The sequence below is a fragment of the Vigna umbellata genome, chromosome 3 (genome assembly GCF_029865625.1).
Source record: "Vigna umbellata cultivar VRB3 chromosome 3, Vumbellata_1.0, whole genome shotgun sequence".
Lineage (NCBI taxonomy): Eukaryota > Viridiplantae > Streptophyta > Magnoliopsida > Fabales > Fabaceae > Vigna > Vigna umbellata.
In genome coordinates, this window is record NC_142167.1 from 26,675,791 (window position 1) to 26,695,734 (window position 19,944).

General features: G+C 33.6%; 1 protein-coding gene across 1 annotated transcript; it reads left to right on the forward strand.

Annotated features, from left to right (window-relative positions):
• Nucleotides 1-10,095: 10,095 nt before the first annotated feature.
• On the forward strand, nt 10,096-11,698 carry LOC124827061 (uncharacterized). Its single transcript, XM_047300044.2, has 4 exons — nt 10,096-10,582; nt 10,841-10,886; nt 10,979-11,142; nt 11,237-11,698. Exons 1-4 carry the CDS (start codon nt 10,394-10,396, stop codon nt 11,510-11,512), a joined length of 675 nt encoding a protein of 224 aa, XP_047156000.2. The 5' UTR covers nt 10,096-10,393; the 3' UTR covers nt 11,513-11,698.
• Nucleotides 11,699-19,944: the final 8,246 nt, after the last annotated feature.

Here is a 19,944-nt window from a genome sequence, read left to right on the forward strand (position 1 = left end):
CCATGGAAAGGAGGGGCACAAGATTTTGTTACAAATTTAATCAATGCATGTACAAATTTATCTAATTGTATATTGTTATACTCATATAATGATTTTTACTATATTTATTATATTTAGTGTATTGTTAAACTCATTTAATCAATATTTGTCCAATATGTATTTGTAGACTCAGTCATGACAATATAAATATATTAGTATATATTTTAGTACATTAGTTCGTTAGATTGGTTTTTTTTCGATCATGCTAAAATCTTATATTCTATATCCTCAAATTAAAAATAGTAAAATATTAAATATAATATTTCAATTTATATTGTTACAAGTATAATTTAAAACTTTATGTCAAATTTTATGTATGTACTAAAAATATGAAAAGTATTCAATAACAAACTATTTATATTATAAATTAAAATAAGAAAGATAAATGTAATTTGTTTAAGACAAAGTTATTACATTACAATTTATTAAAATAAGAAAGATAAATATAATTTGTTTAAGACAAAATTATTACATTAAAATTTATTTTATATTATAGTGTAAAATATTTATATTATCAATAAATATATACTATTATTTAAATGATATTATTTTAACAAATAAAAGTAAAATTTATTTTTCTAAATTTTATTTTATTAAATGATCAAGTAATTAGAAATTACAAAATAGAATTAAAAATGAAAAAAATATTATCTTTTAAATAATATTATTTTAAGATATAAATCTAAAATATACTTTTTCTAAATTTATTGTTATTACATGAAAATGTAATTAAAAATTATAAAAGGATAAAATAAAAAAATAGTAAGAAAAAAATTAATACTTTAAATATAAGAAAATTATTAATAATTTATTAAATGATATGAAAATATAAAATTGAAAATGAAAAAAATAGCATAGAAAAAAAAAATATTTTAAATATAAATTATTATTTAATAATAAGTATGTTAAAAATACATTAGATAAAAATATTTAATTATGATTGAAATGTATTTAAAGACACATATTAAAAGAAGTAATTATTTATTTATTCTAAAATTAAATAATTCTAAAAATACTTTTGAGAATGGCTATCATGATTTAAGTTTATTGTGAAAAAAAATAAATGGAGAGAATTTTTTGTATGACAGTATAAGAAGTTCATATTGTTAATAAGTACATACAATTTTTTAAGTAATACTATTATAAAAAGTAAAAGTGAAATATATTCTTTTAAATTTAGTTTTATTTAATGACAAACCAAGTAATTAGAAATCATAAAAAATAAAATTAAAATAAAAGAAATAGTATAAAAGATAAATAATACTTTAGTTATTCTTTACTAATTTTTTAAATGATAAAGCGATTAGAATTACAAATGTGACATCTTGTATAAAACTATATAAAGTCGTCATATATATATATATATATATATATATATATATATATATATATATGATATGACAGAACAAAATTATTCTAAAATAACTATAAAATTTACAGTTATCTAAAATAACCATAAAATTTAAACTTTATATACAATCTATCTAATACAAAACTATATACAATTCCATTCTAACTAAACTATGATGTCGCGTCGCCATCATCCAAAACTTGCTCCATAAACACTTCATCTCCTTCTGCTCACCCATAGGATGATCATTGCAAAGGAAAGGACATCAACACATACAAAACACAAGCACACACAACAGGGTAAGCTAGCTTAAATAAAAAAACAATCAATACATTTATCATCTACATTACATACAATTCTCCAACACAACACACTTTACGCATGACACCAAAATGAAATGACCGTCCGGACTTAGAATGATTGCTGAGCTAGCGGGTTGTGCACTCGTGGTGGCTTCTACTACTTTGCAAAGTCATTGCTAATGTTTTTCACCATACCACACTCACAAGCTTAGTTTGTTTCGGGCCTTGGAGCATACTGAAAGCCTCCAAGACTAAGACTTCCTGCTACTCCTCACGACATGGATCAATCCTCTCTACGTGATAATGAAAGACATTGGAGTTTCAGGATAACCCCCAAGACTGAGCTCCTGCATTCATTCTAAACATACTTGAATCTTACCAAGAGGATTCACTTTGGAACTTACTTTCACCACTTTGAAATCATACTTTCATTTTGAAACATAACTCATGACATGATCAATCATATACCTTATTACACATTCATACATACTTCACAATGAACCCAAACTTCATTTAAATCAAACTAGAATAAGGAAATAAAGAGGAAACTAACACATGGACTAGTCGCTCAACGCACACACTCGTTGAGCAACCATAGACTTCTTTCGCTTAGCGACACAGCTTGCTATGCGAATCCCTTGACAGTACCCCCAACCTCCAAGCCACTCGCTCAGCGACCACTAGTACAAAAATCGCGTACAACATCGAATATTTTGGGCTTTTAACGGCGAATTTGCGAACGATGTCATACCAGATCTAGCTGTACCTTTAACATACCTTAGAACACGTTTAGCAGCAATCAAATGGTTCTTCTTTGGATTGCTCATGAATCGGCTCAACAAACCAACCCCATACATCATATCTGGCCTGTTATTACATAGATACCGCAAAGAACCAATGAGTTGCTTATAAGCTGTCTCATCCACGCTTTCTTCGTTTATATCAGATTTTAGCTTAGCATTAACCTCAATTACACTCAGTTATCTTAAATTTCTCCAACAAATCCTTCACGTATTTTGTTTGGTGCATAACTAAGCCTCCAGCTGTGTGCGTAAATTCCATTCATTATTTGATTTCAAGAGGGAACTTTTATTCCCATTACTCCCTCATTTATGTGAGTGTTTGGACCATTTCCTTTTTTTTGTTTTCCAGTTTGCTTGGGTGGGCACATATTGTGTTCCACTTATGTGGGTGGGTACATGTTTTCTAGACTTAGGAGGCTTGAAAGTGACCTTGGGGGGAGGTTAAAACTTGGAGAGTGGAAAAGAGATTTTGGAGAGCAACCAAGTTGGGAGAGAAAGGAAGAGCCACCCTAGCCTTGGAGTTTTTGGACATCACTTGTAAGAGACCAAGAGGAGTGGAAGCTTGTTGTCTAGTGAGGAAAGGAAACCTAAGAGCCTTTGGAAGCTAGCTTGGAATTGAGGTACGGGGTTTAACTTGGGATATAACATAGTGTATGATGGGTAGAAGATAACAATATAATGTTGTTGCATGCTTTCTTCCTTGTGTGTTGGGATTAAAGTTAACATGTTGAGGCATGTACTTTTCTTTTTGGTTGTAAGTTTTATGAGTTTTTGGGTATAACACGCGGAAGCTAAAAATGAACTTTTGCAATTTTTCCCAGATTTATTTGAGACCCTTCCCAAAGCTCAAAATAGTCGTATGAGTAGTCAAATTAAAAATATTTGAGTCTAGTTTCCAACAAATCAAGAATCAACTCAATTGGAGTTCGGTAGAGAGAGTAATGAGCAAAATAGTCATCAAAGGTCAAAGCTGAACATACCACAGCGTGATTAAAGTTTCAATTTGATTAATTTTACTACAGCTAGCCCTGTAGTCCAAAAATTTCGAGTTTTGTGTCCAAAGAAAGATATTTGAGTCTAGTTTCCAACAAATCAAGAATCAACTCAATTGGAGTTTGGTAGAGAGAGTAATGAGCAAAATAGTCATCAAAGGTCAAAGCTGAGCATACCAGAGCGTGATTAAAGTTTCAATTTGATTAATTTTACTGCAGCTAGCCCTGTAGTCCAAAAATTTCTAGTTTTGTGTCCAAAGAAAGATATTTGAGTCTAGTTTCCAACAAATAAATAATCAACTCAATTGGAGTTCGGTAGAGAGAGTAATGAGTAAAATCGTCATCAAAGGTCAAAGCTGAGCACACCAGAGCGTGATTAAATTTTCAATTTTATTAATTTTACTGCAGCTAGCCCTACTATCCAAAAATTACGAGTTTGGTGTCCAAAGAAAGATGTGTGAGTCTAGTTTCCAGCAAAGCAATAATAAACTCAATTGGAGTTTGGTAGTGAGAGTAATGAACAAAACAATCAACAAAGGTCAAAGTTGAGAATACCAAAGCATGATTAAATTTCCGATTTTAATAATTTTACTGCAGCTAGCCCTGTTGTCCAAAAATTTCGAGTTTGGTGTCCAAATAAATATTTTTGAGTCTAGTTTCCAATAAAAAAGAAATCAACTCATTTGGAGTTATGTACAAAGATTTATGAGTAAAATAACAAGCAAAAGTCAGTGTTGACAGCATTCAATTTTACTCATTGGGAGCACTTATCTACACTCTTTAACCAAGAATGTGGCTAAGAGGGTATTGAGAATTCTCTTCCATTGTTGGAAGAGGAAAGAAGGGAGTGTGTTTAGAGAAAAAGGGGGTGTATCGGAATTAAGTGATTTTGGGAATTTAGTAAAAAGTGGGGGTGCACTAGAAATGTTGTTATAGTTGATGGAAATGTGAAATTAGTAATTTCAGAGGGGTGCGGCAGTAGGATAAATAATTAAATTAAGTTATTTAATTATTTGTTAGTCAATGAATTTAGTTGACTTTATATATGATGGTGATGGTTGTGATGGTAAAATTGTGAGAGCAAGCGTTCTGTCATTTCCTTAGAATTTTTGTCGAATCGATGGTGTTCGTATTGCGATACGATAGTATGTTGAGTCTCTGCGGAGACTGAGATTCGAGTGTCACCCTTTCCTCGTGCGCGGGGACTAAAGAGGGTTGGATGTCTCGCCCAATGACTTCAGCTCGTGTGAGTATAGTGCTCGGTGGGTGCGCCTAACCGAAGTTTTTACTCGTAATTTCTTGAAGAGTCGGGGAGATAGGTCTGAAGTTGCGATGGAAGACGACTCGAATCGCCTTGTTTTGCAAAACAGGTTTGGTACGACAAAATTCAAGGAAACAACAGAAGCTTGTGTAAATGATTTGAGTTGTGAGTTTAATACTGTGACATATTGTAATGTTGTGACTTTGATAGTCTGGGTGGTGATGATCTAAGTTATGAATTGAATATTGTGTTGTATTGTAAGGTTGTGACTAGGATAATCTAAGTTATGATATTTTGATATTGAAATTATATGCTATGTTAGGTTCTTAGTTACTCACCTTTTCCTTTTGTGGTTGTGGTTCCACCTACGATGATCGTACTTGTACGGGAGTAGATGGCGTTGCAGATGAGACAAAGATGAAGTAGCACGACGAGAGTTATGGGAATAACTATGGGGGACTTATCATGTTTTAAAGTAATTTTATGTCTTTGAATAATGAATTTGATATTTGTAAGGTTTTAACCTTATGTTGTAAGATACTTAAACTTTTGATGGTTTAGTTCCGCGATGTTAATTTAAAAAAAGAAATTGGCGTAAAATTTTGGATTTTGTTATTTTCTAGTGGCAATCCATAAGGGGTGTTACACAACTCGCTAAGCGAATTAAACTACCAGTGGTACCAAACTCCAACCTCTCGCTTAGCGCCCCAACTCACTATGCGAGAGTTCAAACAGTGGTCCAAACCCCCCAAACACTCGCTAAGCGCACCCGTTCGCTATTCGAATAAAACTCTTAGTGCTCCCATACCTCAACCAATCGCTCAATGCACCTTCTCGTTGTGCGAATCATCAAACAGTGAGTCAGCCTCCACAACCACACGTTGAGCGACTTCACTCGCTCAACGAGTCCGCATACTCAAGATGTTCTCTACCTTTAACAGCCACATCTATACAGTTTAAATTCATCAACATCAATTCCAACATCACAAACATACATACAATAGATTTCACTCATTAACAACATCCATTAACATACAAAGTATACATTTTATCCAATTACTCAAATGATTATTAACACAAAACCACATTTTCTAACTCAAGAATTTTAATCATCATAAACCATTTCACACCATATATTTCTGGTAAAAGTAGTTCACTAGCTTCCCTTACCTTTAGCAAACTTGCACTTCTCAAGCAAACACCTCGACCGTGACGTGTACTGCAAGGAACTTCTAAAAACACCTATAAATCACCAAATGATGATAGAAGATGAACCTTAGAACTTAAATTGAGTCAAGAATAGAAGAAGAGGGACTCTCGATCCATGGAAACAGAATTTCTTCACAGGATCAAGAACCCTAAACTCTAAAGAAAGGAGTTAACCGCTTACCTGCTCGATTCGATCAATTGATCGGTCAAATTAGTAGCCCTTGACGCCGTGATTGTCTAGGTACCTTCTGATCGTCAAACAGAGGATCCAATCATAAGAAAACTTAGAGAGATGTGAGAGAAAGAAAAGAGAACAGTGTTTTAGAGAGATAGAAGATATTTAGATAATGAGACGAGCTTTAGAAATTTCTATTTATATTATACGATTATTTTAAAATAAAATATTCGATCTCATTATTTTAATACACATATCTACTATAATACTCTATTTTCTAGATTCTTACAATAAACAGATAAAATAAGAATTAAAAAAATAGTATAGAACAAATGCCTTAATATTTTAAATATAAATTATTCTGTAATAATAAATGTATTGAAAATACATTAAATTTGTAAGAACCTAGAAAATAGAGTATTAGAGTAGATAGGAGTATTAAAATATTCAGACCGAGTATTTTATTATAATATAATCCTATAATATAAACAGAATTTCTAAAGCTCGGTTCATTATCTAAAATACTTTTATCTCTCTAAAACATTATTCTCTTCTCTTTCTCTCACTTCTATCTAACTTTTCTCACTCCTCAATCATTTGTTCAACGATCAGAAAGTGTTTAGGTAATCCTTGCGTCGAGGCTACCAATTGGACCAATCAATTCGTTGAATCGAGCGAGTAAGTGATAAACCCTTTTTTTTAGCCTTTAGAGTTCTTGATCTTGCGAAAGAGTTTTGTTTGCATGGATCAAGAGTTCCTTTTCTTCAATTCTTGACTCAATTTAGGTTCTAAGGGTTGTTTCCTATCACCAATCGATGATTTATAGGTATTTCTAGAGTTTTCCTTGCGGTGTAAGCATCGGTCGGGGTTTCTTTTAGAGCTGTGCAGAATTTCACTTAGGTAAGGGAAGCTAGAATTTGCTTTAATTAGTAATTTCTTGTGCATGTTTGTTAGTGTATGACTCTTGAATTAGTTGAGCTGAATTCATGATTCTAGGGTAGACGGAAAATGTGCAATTTGATTGTTTTGAGTATGAAATTATGAACTGTGATGATAAACTGTGTGGAATGATGTTTTGGTTGTAATTGAATGCATGAAATGTGTGAAATTTGTGATAAGATTGAGTGTTTAAGAGCATAGGTAAATTGTCCTGTTTTAATGTTAATTTTGAGGAAGTGGAATAATGAAAATGTGAATTTGGGATTTGTTGCTCAATTGGACTGTTACGAGAGCTTTAATAAGTCAAATGAGACTTGTTTGAGTCCCTAAATTGCTCAAAATAGTAATAAAAGTGGTAGAATGCAAATTGGGTTCATAACTTGAAGTTTTGTAGATTTTGGAGTGGAATGTAGTCAGGAAACACTTTAGCTTGATGTTAGTAAGGTTTAGAAACACTTATTCAAGTCTAATTAAGTCCATAACACAATCTAGGTGGGCTAGAAGTTGGAAAAAATAGTTGGAATTGGTAAACTTGGTGTAGGTTGCGTAATTCTATAGATTTGGTGCTGCAGATTATGAAGACTCGCTGAGCAAGTGCAGTCGCTCAACGAGTGGTAGTGGAGTCTGGCTCACTGTTTGATGATTCGCACAGCGAGAAGGTGCGTTGAGCGACGGTTGAGGTGTGGGAGCACTGTGAGTTTTATTCGAATAGTGAACGAGTGCGCTCAACTAGTGTTTGAGGGGTCCAGACCACTGTGTGAACTTTCGCATAGCGAGTTGGGACGCTAAGTGAGAGGTTGGGGTTTGGTATCACTGGTAGTTTAATTCGATCAACGAGCTAGGTCACTAAGCAAGTAGTTTGGAGTGTGGATGTACTGTTTGTGTATTCACATAGTGAGTTGGGTCACTATGCGAGAGAAGCTGGGGTCGCTTAGCGCGTGGGTTCGCTGAGTGACTGGTCCAGGTTATAGTTTTTGTTTTTCTTTCTTTGTTCCCTAATTTGGTTTGTGTTATGTCTTGATTCAATTATGAATGTGTACGAGTTATATGAGTATCGAAGTTATGAGTTGTGATTCAAAGTATCGTTTCTAAGTGGTGAAAGTAAGTTTCAAAGTGGAATCTCTCGGTGAGATTCAAGTATGTTTAGAATTATTGTAGGGAGCTCAGTCTTGGGGCTTATCCTGAACTTCAATGGTCTTTCATTCTCACATAGAAAGGATTGACACATGTGGTGAGGAGTAGCAGTAGGTCTTAGTCTTGGGGGCTTCCAGTATGCCTCAAGGCCCGGAACAGACTAACCTTGTGAGTGTGGTAGGGTGAAACCCATTGGCAATGGCTTTGCAAAGCACTAGAGGCCACCACAACTACATAACCCGCCATAGCTCGGCAATCATTTTAAGTCCGGACAATCAAGTCTAATTCATAATATGTTTAGGATGTTTGAAGTTGGTTATTTCATATGCATGAATTGAGTATGGTGTCTGTTATATTAGTGTATGAATATTTTTATATCTAGCTTACCCTTCTGTTTGTGCTTGTTTTTGTATGTGGGTGTGTTCTTTAATTTGCAATGATCATCCGATGGGTGTGAGCAGAGGGAGATGAGCTATCAGTGGAGCAAGCTCTGGGTGATGAAGATGTTGCAGTGTAGTTAGCTTTAGATTAATATTGGTGCATAGTTTTGGTTTATCCAGTATGCGTATAAAGTTTGACATTTATAATTGTTTTTGGATGACTATAAGTTCCACTTTATATTCCAGTTTACAATTGTTCTATAGTATCATATCTGTGATGACTCTTTGATATAGTTTTATGCTATATTTTTGGGATGTTACATTAATGGTATCAAAACAATTCTTTTCTTAGGAATTTTGTAGGTTAGGGGTGTACTATGCTTGTGCTTGTGTGCTCATAGTATGTCTAGTGGTTATCCTTATTTCTTTGAGTTGGACTGATGATTTTTCTCTTTGTGTAAGTAGAAGATAACACTTATGCCTCATCCTCCCTCACCCACTAATCCTAATGCACCAAAAATGATGAGAATGCACCTATATATTTTCTCTCTTTGAAAATGTATATTTGATTAATAATATCATTCAAACTTTATATTATATTTTGAATTGATACGAAAATTTTAAATATAAGAAAGTAATATTTCCATATAAAAACTAAAATAATAATTTATTATATATTATAGAATTGAAATATATAATTATTGTTACGATAAAAATCAATTTAGAAACATCAAAATACATAAAATTATAAAATTTTTGTTTAGAGATGATTTTTTATATAATAAGATAAATAATTTATATTATTAATATTATATATATATATATATATATATATATATATATATATATATATATATATGAAGTTTGCTAACTTATATAACTTTTTAAAACGTATTAAATTTTAGTTAAAATTATTCATAAAGAAAAGACATAATTTAAATACATGAATATTTTAATAATTTTTATTTTTAATTTAAAATAAAAAAATTCAAAAATATCTTTAATATTAAACCTTAAAATTTATTTTTCTAAAATTTGTAATTTTTTATTTTTTATTATAAAAATAATGTGAAATGAGTGTAAACCTTGACCGGTTGGCTAACATAGGACTTGTGAACATGGAAAACAAAAAAAAAGTAAGAAAGAAAAGACTAATAAAAATTAAATGAGAATGCTAAACTACATTTATAATCACAAAGATTAAAATATATGAAAACATATTATACAAAGAAATACCAATGTGGACTGTGTTTATGTTATAGGCTTATGTAATTATTTGTAAGATATTATTAGAATAATTTTGTAATAATTAATGCAATTATTAATAATATTTTTAAAAATTATAAGTATTATGTTTTTGTTAAAAGAATATAGGGAGGGGACACAGTAACTAACAAAAAGAAAAAGACACAAAGATGAAGCAGGTTTTGATGAATGAATTCAAAGTTGAGATTCGATCTTCAAGGGTTTTGATGAGCATACAGAACCATTCAGCACGAGACAGAGGCGAAGAAAGTGAGAAAGAGTTGTTGCTAAGGCAAAAGCTCCGAGAGTTGAGTGTAGCCACTCACATAGACAAACCAACAATGAGTTAGTTGAGATTTTCACGACGAATAAAAAACAAAAGGAACACGTCAATTTTTACATCTGTTTTATTTTTAGCATGCATGGTTAGTTTCAAGTGCCACAAACTACCCTAACTCCACCACTATAAAACGAATCCCACTTACACTGTCAATAACACAACCACACAGCTGTTCACTACAAAGGAATATACATTGTTTATTTTCAGACCAAACATAACTCAGATGGCTCTCAATACCTCTTGCTCTAAGCCCATTCTAGGAATCCATCTTCCTAACTCTGTTCCTAATGCTTCCAACACACCCAATTTTTTCTTCACCACCAATGACAACAAAGCCTGCAACTTTGGCTTCCCAAGACTTGTTCAAAACAAGGGTCTTCTCCCACTTCATGCAGTGCCATCCAAAACCATGGTCCTTTCTCTTTCATATACTTTTGCTTTCCTTCCTTTGTTTTAATTGTTTGATGATGGATATTGGTTTTGGCCTTGCATGTGTTTGTAAAAACTCTTCATCGGATCAAACTTACAACTTCTTTCTCTTATTTGGAGATATTTGTAACGAAATCCAACTTTTATGAATTAAAAAAGAAAAGAAACTGATCTCATTGTTAAATAATGAAACTAGAGGTGGTTTATGAAATTTAATCTTGGTTTGCATGACATGATGCAGGTGGATTTGGACAATTTGGTGGTCCAAAATCCAGAAGAACAACCGAGTGAGTTATAACTCTTAGCAAAACATCATGTAGTATCTTTCTATGAATATATATATATTCTGTCTAAAAAAATGTCAATTTCTGTGATGCAGAGGAAGAAGGAAAGATTATCAATGTCAAATTTCAGATGCATCGCAACTGCAAATTTGGGGAGCAATTTCTAGTAGTTGGTAGTGAACCAATGTTTGGCTCATGGAACCCTGCAAAAGCCATACCAATGGCCTGGTCAGAAGGGCATGTTTGGACAGCAGAGATGGTGAGTCTTATTGTTAAAATTGTTATAATATTTTCAAAATATGGAAACTGTTGTGTGCTGAGTATTATTTCCTTGTCGCATTTCATGCAATCAGGCCGTACCTGCTGGAAAATTCCAGTACAAAATCATCTTGAAGAGAAGAAATGGTGACATTGTGTGGCAGCCAGGGCCAGATAGACTTGTTCAGACATGGGAAGCAATGAACAGAGTCACTGTTTGTGAGGATTGGGAAAATTCCAAACTTCAGACAGTAACAGATGACGATGAGAAAGTTTCCAAGACATCAGTGGAAGAGGAACATGGTCAGACAGACAAGGATTCCAAGATGGAGTCAGAAATTGCCAATTTGGCTGAGAATGCCAATTGCTGAATTTTGTTTCCTTCCACAAACAAAAGTTTTATGATTTTGCTGCTACAAAGAAAGCCCAAGTTAGTTTTGAGCTACTTATTTCCATTCGGCTCATAGTATTACTATTTTCTTGTTAGAGAAAATAAGAGTCTCTTTTCTGTTTTGTTGTCGCATATCTTCATCAATGAAATTTATTATTTATTTTCACTTATATCCTTCCCTCATATTTTGTCCTTCACTATATTTAAAGAGTGCTACATTAAATTTGACCATAATATTCTCATATATATAAAAAAAACATGTAGGGAATTTATATAAAAAAAATTAAAGTTACAAGTATATTCGATAATAATTTCTTATAATCCCGTGAAAATATCATATTTTTCCACTCTTCCTGGTAAGAATGGAACTGTAGTAAAACATTATTGAATACAAGATGTGAAATAATTGTCGATCATATAATTCTTAAATTAAATCAAACCAATTTCTCAGAATTCAATCACAACGCAAAATGTAATCATTGGACATGACATGATAAAGGGAGTGTATTAAAGAAAATATCTCTCATGATTCATGAAGCACCTGTGAGGTCTCATTATTAATCATCATCCTATTTTTTATTTAATGCGTAATTATCAACTCATTGAATTCATATTCATTGATTTCAAATATAAAATTTACTAAAAAAATTTAATATGGTCACCGTTGATATTTTAAAAGAAAATGAAATTAAGTTTGCAATTTAAAATTTATCTTTAACTTGGACTTCTACAACATGAATGGTTTTAACAATTTTATTGAGCAAATTAATACTAAAAAAACTTTTATAAGATATCCATCTCATTGTTTTTTTCATTTAAGGGTTAGTAAGGAGCTCGTGCAGTTTCATCCGTTCTCTGAGAATTTCTTTCAAATCTTACTTGAGAAATAACCATGTCCCATTTGAAAAATAGTCTATGTTATCATAAAAAATAGTGTATACTTTTAGAAGAAACGAATTATTTGTCTATAAGACATCATAAGATATTCCGAATCTGATGACAAATAAAATTTTGATCTTAAAAATTAAAGACAATCATTTAATATTCTGACGTTATTTGACTTGGATTGGAACATTGTCTAATGATGAATAAAGGAAGTAAAAACCCTAAAAACTTCGATGATGTATTTTGGACAGTCACATGAAATAAAAATCTGAAGTGCTATCAAAACGTGTAAAAGTACAGTATACAATCCACCGAGCAAGTTATTGCAGACACACATAAAACAGTCATCAACATTTAATATACACAAAAGAATAAAAGTTATAGATTTATAAAATATTATGTGATAAAAATAATATTTAATAGGTGTATATAAAATATATATATTTATAATTATTAAAATAAACAAAATAATTTTTGTGTCCTAAAATTATTTTTTTAAAAAAGATTTACTTATATATGGATATCTTAAGAAGCTACAGTAATTCTAGACTTGATTGCTCAGTAGATTTTGATGCACTTGGACTGGATTATCAATATCCAATTTCAGCAAAACAACTTTCTAATTTAATTTGCTTAACAAATTATGTTTTGCTCAATGATTTGACTCTGTTTTTAAATGATTTATTTAGTTTAATGGTATAATTTAAAACGATAGAAGATATTTATAAGTGTTATGGTGCTTTCTCTTTTCGTCTCTTTCAATTGATACATGATGATATGTTGGAATTGGATTAATTAACAAATATCAAGATAGACTAATATTATAACATGTAAAAATATTGGAAAAAATTGAAACTTAGACGGTTTAAAACACCAAATTTAAAAGAAAAGAAAAAAGAAAAAACTCATTTCCCTCTTTTTTTTTTCTAACCGTCTTTGCATCTTACACAATATTAAATCCTTCAAAAATTCATTCAAATATTAGTATATCTACAATCAAAATATTAAAATTACTTTATATCTTAAATAAATCATATATATATATATATATACACAATTTTTTAATCAAGAAATGATAACTAAAATATTTAAAACAGAATTAATTGGAAGATGAATTTTAGTCTATCCAAAATTTTAAAATAAATTAAAATCTTGAACCAATCAAATTCACATGTTTAAATTGGGTCAAATTCACATGGGTTAAGTTAAAAAAATTTACAAATTTTAGCACAGAACAAAAATGAATCCAATCCACTAAAAATCTGATTTATCATATTAAATCCATGATGAATGGCGGAATAACCTATACATAAAATAAAAAACATTCACATAACTCTTAATCCAACCGAAAACACAAACCAACTAATCTTTTAATTTTGGAGAAAATTGAGCCATGTTAATGACATTCTATTCACTTTCTACTTTTAATATTTAGAATGAATGATTTATTTATTTACTAACGTAAAAACTTAGAAAATGATATTTTAAAAGTGACAATGGTTTTGAAATAGTGAGATTTTATTATTTTATATTAAAAGATTTTTATGAATAAGTTTCATTATTTTAAAGCACACAATCTCTCTATAAATTACTTTTCTGGAATTTTCTTTAATATTTCTTTCTCTCTGCTCGTCTAATTGAATAACCGAGACCGTATGATTGATCATTGCGGCTAACTCTTCAATTTAGACTGATCATTGCGGCTAACTCTCTCCCGTGTGTCGAACGTTTGTCCTTCCTTTTGCCCCGCGCGAGGGGTGACCTACAGAATACACTCTGACGCTTAAGTCAGAATCTTTCTCTGTAGGTCTTTAGTAATTTAAAAATGAGTAAAAGGTGAGTTTACCTCGAAATTAAAACATTATTTATTGAGTTTAAAGGAATCTGACCAATTAATTTACTTCTAAATGGTCATTTAATACCTGTCTTAACCAGCCATTAGTAGTCGTTAGCGTATTGATTGCACTTTAACTGCGCATAACTATTGTTTGGACTAAGCGGCTTAGAGACTTCTTCCTGCACGCTAACCGTTCGATCCTTTCAAACCAGCATATCATCGTAATCGATCGATCGGCCATAAGTCCATAGTAACATAGGTCCCCCAAGAACTAGAAAAATCTTAGATATTACGTAAGGCTTGCCAAGTTCCCCCGATCGGTAAGAGAATTTACTTAAGTTTCCAAGGGTCATGATGATTCACACATTGACATGTCCCTTTAGGCTCTACAAAAAGGCGGAAAATCGTTTGTCCGTTCGGTCCATTGGCCTAACAAGTACCCATACAATATACAAGTCTCCCAAGTCCAAGCACACTCTTTATTGCAAGTAGTGTGTAGGGGTTATTGTTGGTTTAAGAAAAGTCGTGTACGTGGTCTTAGGGAGTCCGCACTTCCCTAAGTCGAATAGACTCAGGTGAGAGTTACGAAAATGTTCCTCACCGAGCGGTAAACTCTCGGCGTTCACTTGGAACGTTTCCTAAGTCGAAAATGCTAAGGTGAGAGTTATGAAAGCGTTCCTCAACGAGCACCAAACGGTCAACACTAGGAGTTCGTTTAGAACGTTTCCTAAGTCGAAAATGCTAAGGTGAGAGCTACGGAAGCGTTCTTCACCGAGCACCAAACGGTCGACACTAGGAGTTCGTTTGGAATGTTCCCTAGGTCGAAAATGCTCATGTGACACCTATGGAAGCGTTCCTCACCGATCACCAAACGGTCGACACTAGGAGTTTACTTGGAACGTTTCCTAAGTCAAAATAGCTAAGGTGAGAGCTACGGAAGTGTTCCTCACCGAGCACCGAACGGTCGAAACTAAGAGTCCATTTGGAACGTTCCTTAGGTCAAAAATTCTAAGGTAAGAGCTATGGAAGCGTTCCTCACTGATCACCGAACGATCGACCCTAGGAGTTCGTTTGGAATGTTCCATAGGTCGAAAATGCTAAGCTGAGAGCTACAGAAGCGTTCCTCACCGAGCACCGAACGATCGACACTAGGAGTTCGCTTGGAACGTTCCCTAAGTCGAAAATGCTAAGGTGAGAGTTGTGGAAGTGTTCCTAACCGAGCACCGAACGGTCGACACAAGGAGTTCATTTGGAACGTTCCCTAGGTTGAAAATGCTAAGGTGAGAGCTGTGGAAGCGTTCCTCACCGAGCACCGAACGGTCGACACTAGGAGTTTGTTTGGAATGTTCCCTAAGTTGAAAATGCTAAGGTGAGAGCTACGAAAGCGTTCCTCACCGATCATCGAATGTCAACCCTAGGAATTCCTTTGGAACGTTCCCTATGTCGAAAATGCTAAGGTGATAGCTCAACCTAGGAGTTCACTTGGAACGTTTCCTAGGTCAAAAATGCTAAGGTGAAAGCTACGGAAGCGTTCCTCATCGAGAATCGAACAATCGACACTAGGAGTTTACTTGGAACGTTCCCTAAGTCGAAAATGCTAAGGTGATAGTTACAAAGGTGTTCCTCACCGAGCACCAAACGGTTGACACTAGGAGTTCGTTTTGAACATTCCCTAGGTCGAAAATGTTAAGGTGAGAGCTACGGAAGCGTTCCTCACCGAGCACCGAACGGTCGACACTAGGACTTCGTTTGGAACGTTCCCTAGGTCAAAATTGCTAAGGTGAGAGCTACGGAAGCATTCATCACCGAGTACCGAATGGTCGACACTACGAGTTCGTTTGGAAAGTTCCCTAGGTCGAAAAGGCTAAGGTGAGACCTACAGAAGTGTTCCTCACTGATCACTGAACGGTCGACACTAGGAGTTCGTTTGGAACGTTCCCTAGGTCAAAAATGCTAAGGTGAGAGCTACGGAAGCTTTCCTCACCGACCACCGAACGCTTGACACTAGGAGTTCGTTTGAAACGTTCCCTAGGTCGAAAATGCTAAGGTGAGAGCTACGAAAGTGTTCCTCACCGAGCATCGAATCGTTGACACTAAGAGTTCGTTTGGAATGTTCCCTAGGTCGAAAGTGCTAAGATAAGAGCTATGGAAGTGTTCCTCACCAAGCACCGAACGGTCAAAACCATTTCAAATAACTTGCTCAAAATTGTGATGAAAATCCTTTAATATTATTTACAGCAGTATTGCGAATACATCATAATTTTTTAACTAAAACATGTTAAGTGGAAGACTCATATATGTTCTTGTCACGACTATGTCGTTGGTCTGGCATAGATGGTGCTTGCCCACCTTCTGTTCCTGGCAGGGTGAAGCATTCTCTTCATGCTGCCTCTTTTGGACAACCCGCATTTCCCTGATTCGAATGAACTTAGCAGCCCTCTCCTGCACTTCTCCCAGAGTTTAGGGTGGCTGAGCAAATAAGTTATCCGCAAAGGAGCACGACCTTAAGGTTGTTGACAGGGTGTTGATGATGAACTCTTTGCCAACACCTTTCACCTACCATGCAGTCTGGTTGAATCGGTCCATGAAGTTCCTCAAGTCTTCATTATAGGTAAGGTTTTGCGTCTTACTGGAAGCAAACTGTCGCTCAAACAGGCGTCTCAAAGTCGCAAAACTATCAACAGTTCTGCGACGAAGAGAGTGAAACCATGCCAAAGCTTCTCCTTTAACCGACAGGGAAAAAACCCTGCATCAAACCCTTTCACTGGGTGAATAGATTGTCATGGCATCCGCAAACGACCTCAAATGCTCCTCCGAATCCCATGATCCATCATACTTTTCTAGAGTAGAAAGTATCATATCTGGCATTTGCTCCTCCGTAATTGCAGTTGTAAATGGGTGAAGCGTCTTGACCCGAGCGGCATTACCTGGACAGGCGGAGTGGCTCCTGGAACGGTTCTAACTATTATCCCCCTTATCAGTGCCTTCCTAATCAGAGTCTGGGAATTCCACTATGGGAGTCCGAGTGGGTGCAGCCTACCTTTGATTTGACAAGGCCTTCCACCCCGCGTTGCGGTCCCTAAGTGTTGCATCCCGCTCGGCCCTCAAAGTTTCAATTTCAGCCTGCATGGCTTCCATCCTTCTCTGCATCTCCTGCATAAACGCCATTTGGTCTTGAGCCATCCTTATGGTCTTATTAGGGTGTCTTCGGAAATCCTCGACCCCACGGAGGGCGCCAAAATGTTTCGGGTGAATTTGGACAAGGATAACCTCCTAAGTTATGCTTCTGTGTGTCGAACGTTTGCCCTTCCTCTTGCCCCGCGCGAGGGGTGATCTACAGAATACACTCTAACGCTCAAGTCAGAATATTTCTCTTTAGGTGTTTAGTAATTTAAGAATGAGTAAAAGGTGAATTTACCTCGAAATTAAACCCTTATTTATAGATTTTAAAGGAATATGACCAATTAATTTACCTCTTAATGATAATTTAATACTTGTCTTAACTAGCCATCAGTAGCCGTTATCGTATTGATTGCTCTTTAACTACGCATAACTGTTGTCTAGACCGAGCGGCTTAGAGGCTTCTTCCTGCATGTTGACCGTTTGATCCTTTCAAGCCAGCATATCATCGTAACCGATCGGTCGGCCATAAGTCCATAGTAACCATGTGTATGCCTAAATTGAATTGTATGGTTTTGAGGATTTATTTGCGTTTAATTGTTGCTTGGGTTTGTGTGATTGAGAAAACTAAATATATGAGCAATTGAACAAATTGGTATAAATTTTAATTTGTAAATGTCATTTTTAACCAACCTACTAAGAAAGAAGTACTAATTTGAGCAATTGATGAGGTCCAAGTTCACTTAAAATCAAAAAATATGTTTGTTGTCAACTGATATAGCATTGAGCAGTGCCATATTAGCATTAAACGTAAGCTTCATCTGGAAACAATTTAGCTTTAGGACTCTAAGCGTCAAAAAGTGTCGTTGAGCATCCATTTTGCAAATGGTTTTGCGCTAGCAACAGTAGGGCGTCACTGGCATTCTTTTGTACTACAGGTCTCCAAGACGCTAAGCATCAAAAAGTGTCATTGAGCTCCCATTTTTGCGAGACGAATGGCTTTAAGCACCAGGATTGTCGTTGAGCATCACCTTTTATGAAAAGTTTGGCATTAATCGCCACCTCCAAGCGTCAGTTTGTATGTTGGATTTGTTTTCTTATTCAGTTGTTTGAGACCAATTTAAATGGACTTTATGTATTTTTGTGAGTATCATAGCTTTTTATTTAGATGATGATATTGTTGTGGATTTGTGTGGTGATGATTGTTGAAAGAATTTTACGGAGAAATGTTTTGTGGTATTATATTAGTACATGCATTGACATTTGGGAGGTTAGTAAGAAGGTATCCTAATATTTTATCAACCATTCAACTCGTATAAAGAGGAGTGAGGAGAAAGAATGACAAAAGGTCCTAACTACTGAACTATTTTAGTCCTAAACACAAAGAGGATTAACATTGTGAATGATATGATGATAACTCTTATGTTTATAACACTGCAAAGTATAAATATTATTATAAGTGCATGCTCATAATGAAATCTAATTTAAAGACATGTATTTGGATAACTACGTCTAATATCAACTATTTGTGTGAATATATGACTTGTATCTTTATTCATGTTTAGTTTATAATTGACATACTTTGATTAATTTTAAAATAACTCTTTTACACACTGTGTTGTTTCTTTTGGTGTTTGTTTATCTCTTTTGAATAAGTAGTTTATCATGTGAGCATATGACATATAGGTCTTAGTGTGCCTATGGTGGAAGACATTAATGGGATAGAGTAATTTTTTTCAATTTGCAATAATTATTTTTACAATTATTTACTTTTAAAGGTAATTATATTAATTATATATATATATATATATATATATATATATATATATATATATATATATATATATACATACAGTCTATTTTATTTTACCAATCCTATATTGCCTTATTTTATTCTTTTTTATAAATTGCAAGCTACTAAATATAGAATGTTTCATCTAAAATGAAAAAAACAAAAATTAAAATAGGTTTGAACGTTTTAAATTTTGATTAAATACTTAAAAATAAATAAATAAAAGAAAAGAAATTATTATTTTTTAATTAAATTAACCGATCATTTAAACTCGTGATAAAAGAGACTAGGCCGTATGTCCCATTTAGACATCTCTTTACATCATACTAATAAAACTTTTTATAACTTTCTTTAAATCTTTCTTTAAATATAATGCTCTCCATCTCCGGTAAATTTTCCCTCCCAGACACGATTATAATTACTTTCTACCCTTCTACCAAAAGTTACTCATTCAATATTCTTTTTTTGTAACATTTTACATTATGCACAACCGACACATCAAAGTTCACTCCCGAAATTAAAAAATTGCTTCTCTTTGAATGCCAATTTTTACCACATCCGATAAAAATCATAAAAAATTTAATTACTTCTCATTGTTTCTACTTCTAAACTAAAAAACATATTTTATACCCTAATTCATTATAAACTCGCCCAGATACTCTCAGAGAGATATTACATTCTGAACATTTTAAATGAAAAGAATTTGGCAAGGATAATTTTAAATTGGTCAAATGACCCACCGTAGCTCGCCTAGCAATACAAATGATTGAACTTGTGA

Bases quoted from the DNA above. Each gene is read 5' to 3' on its own strand.
- LOC124827061 (XM_047300044.2), top strand. From the start codon at position 10,394: ATGGCTCTCAATACCTCTTGCTCTAAGCCCATTCTAGGAATCCATCTT. The intron at 10,887-10,978 runs GTGAGTTATAAC...TCTGTGATGCAG, and splicing joins AAATCCAGAAGAACAACCGA to AGGAAGAAGGAAAGATTATC. The intron at 11,143-11,236 runs GTGAGTCTTATT...TCATGCAATCAG, and splicing joins ATGTTTGGACAGCAGAGATG to GCCGTACCTGCTGGAAAATT.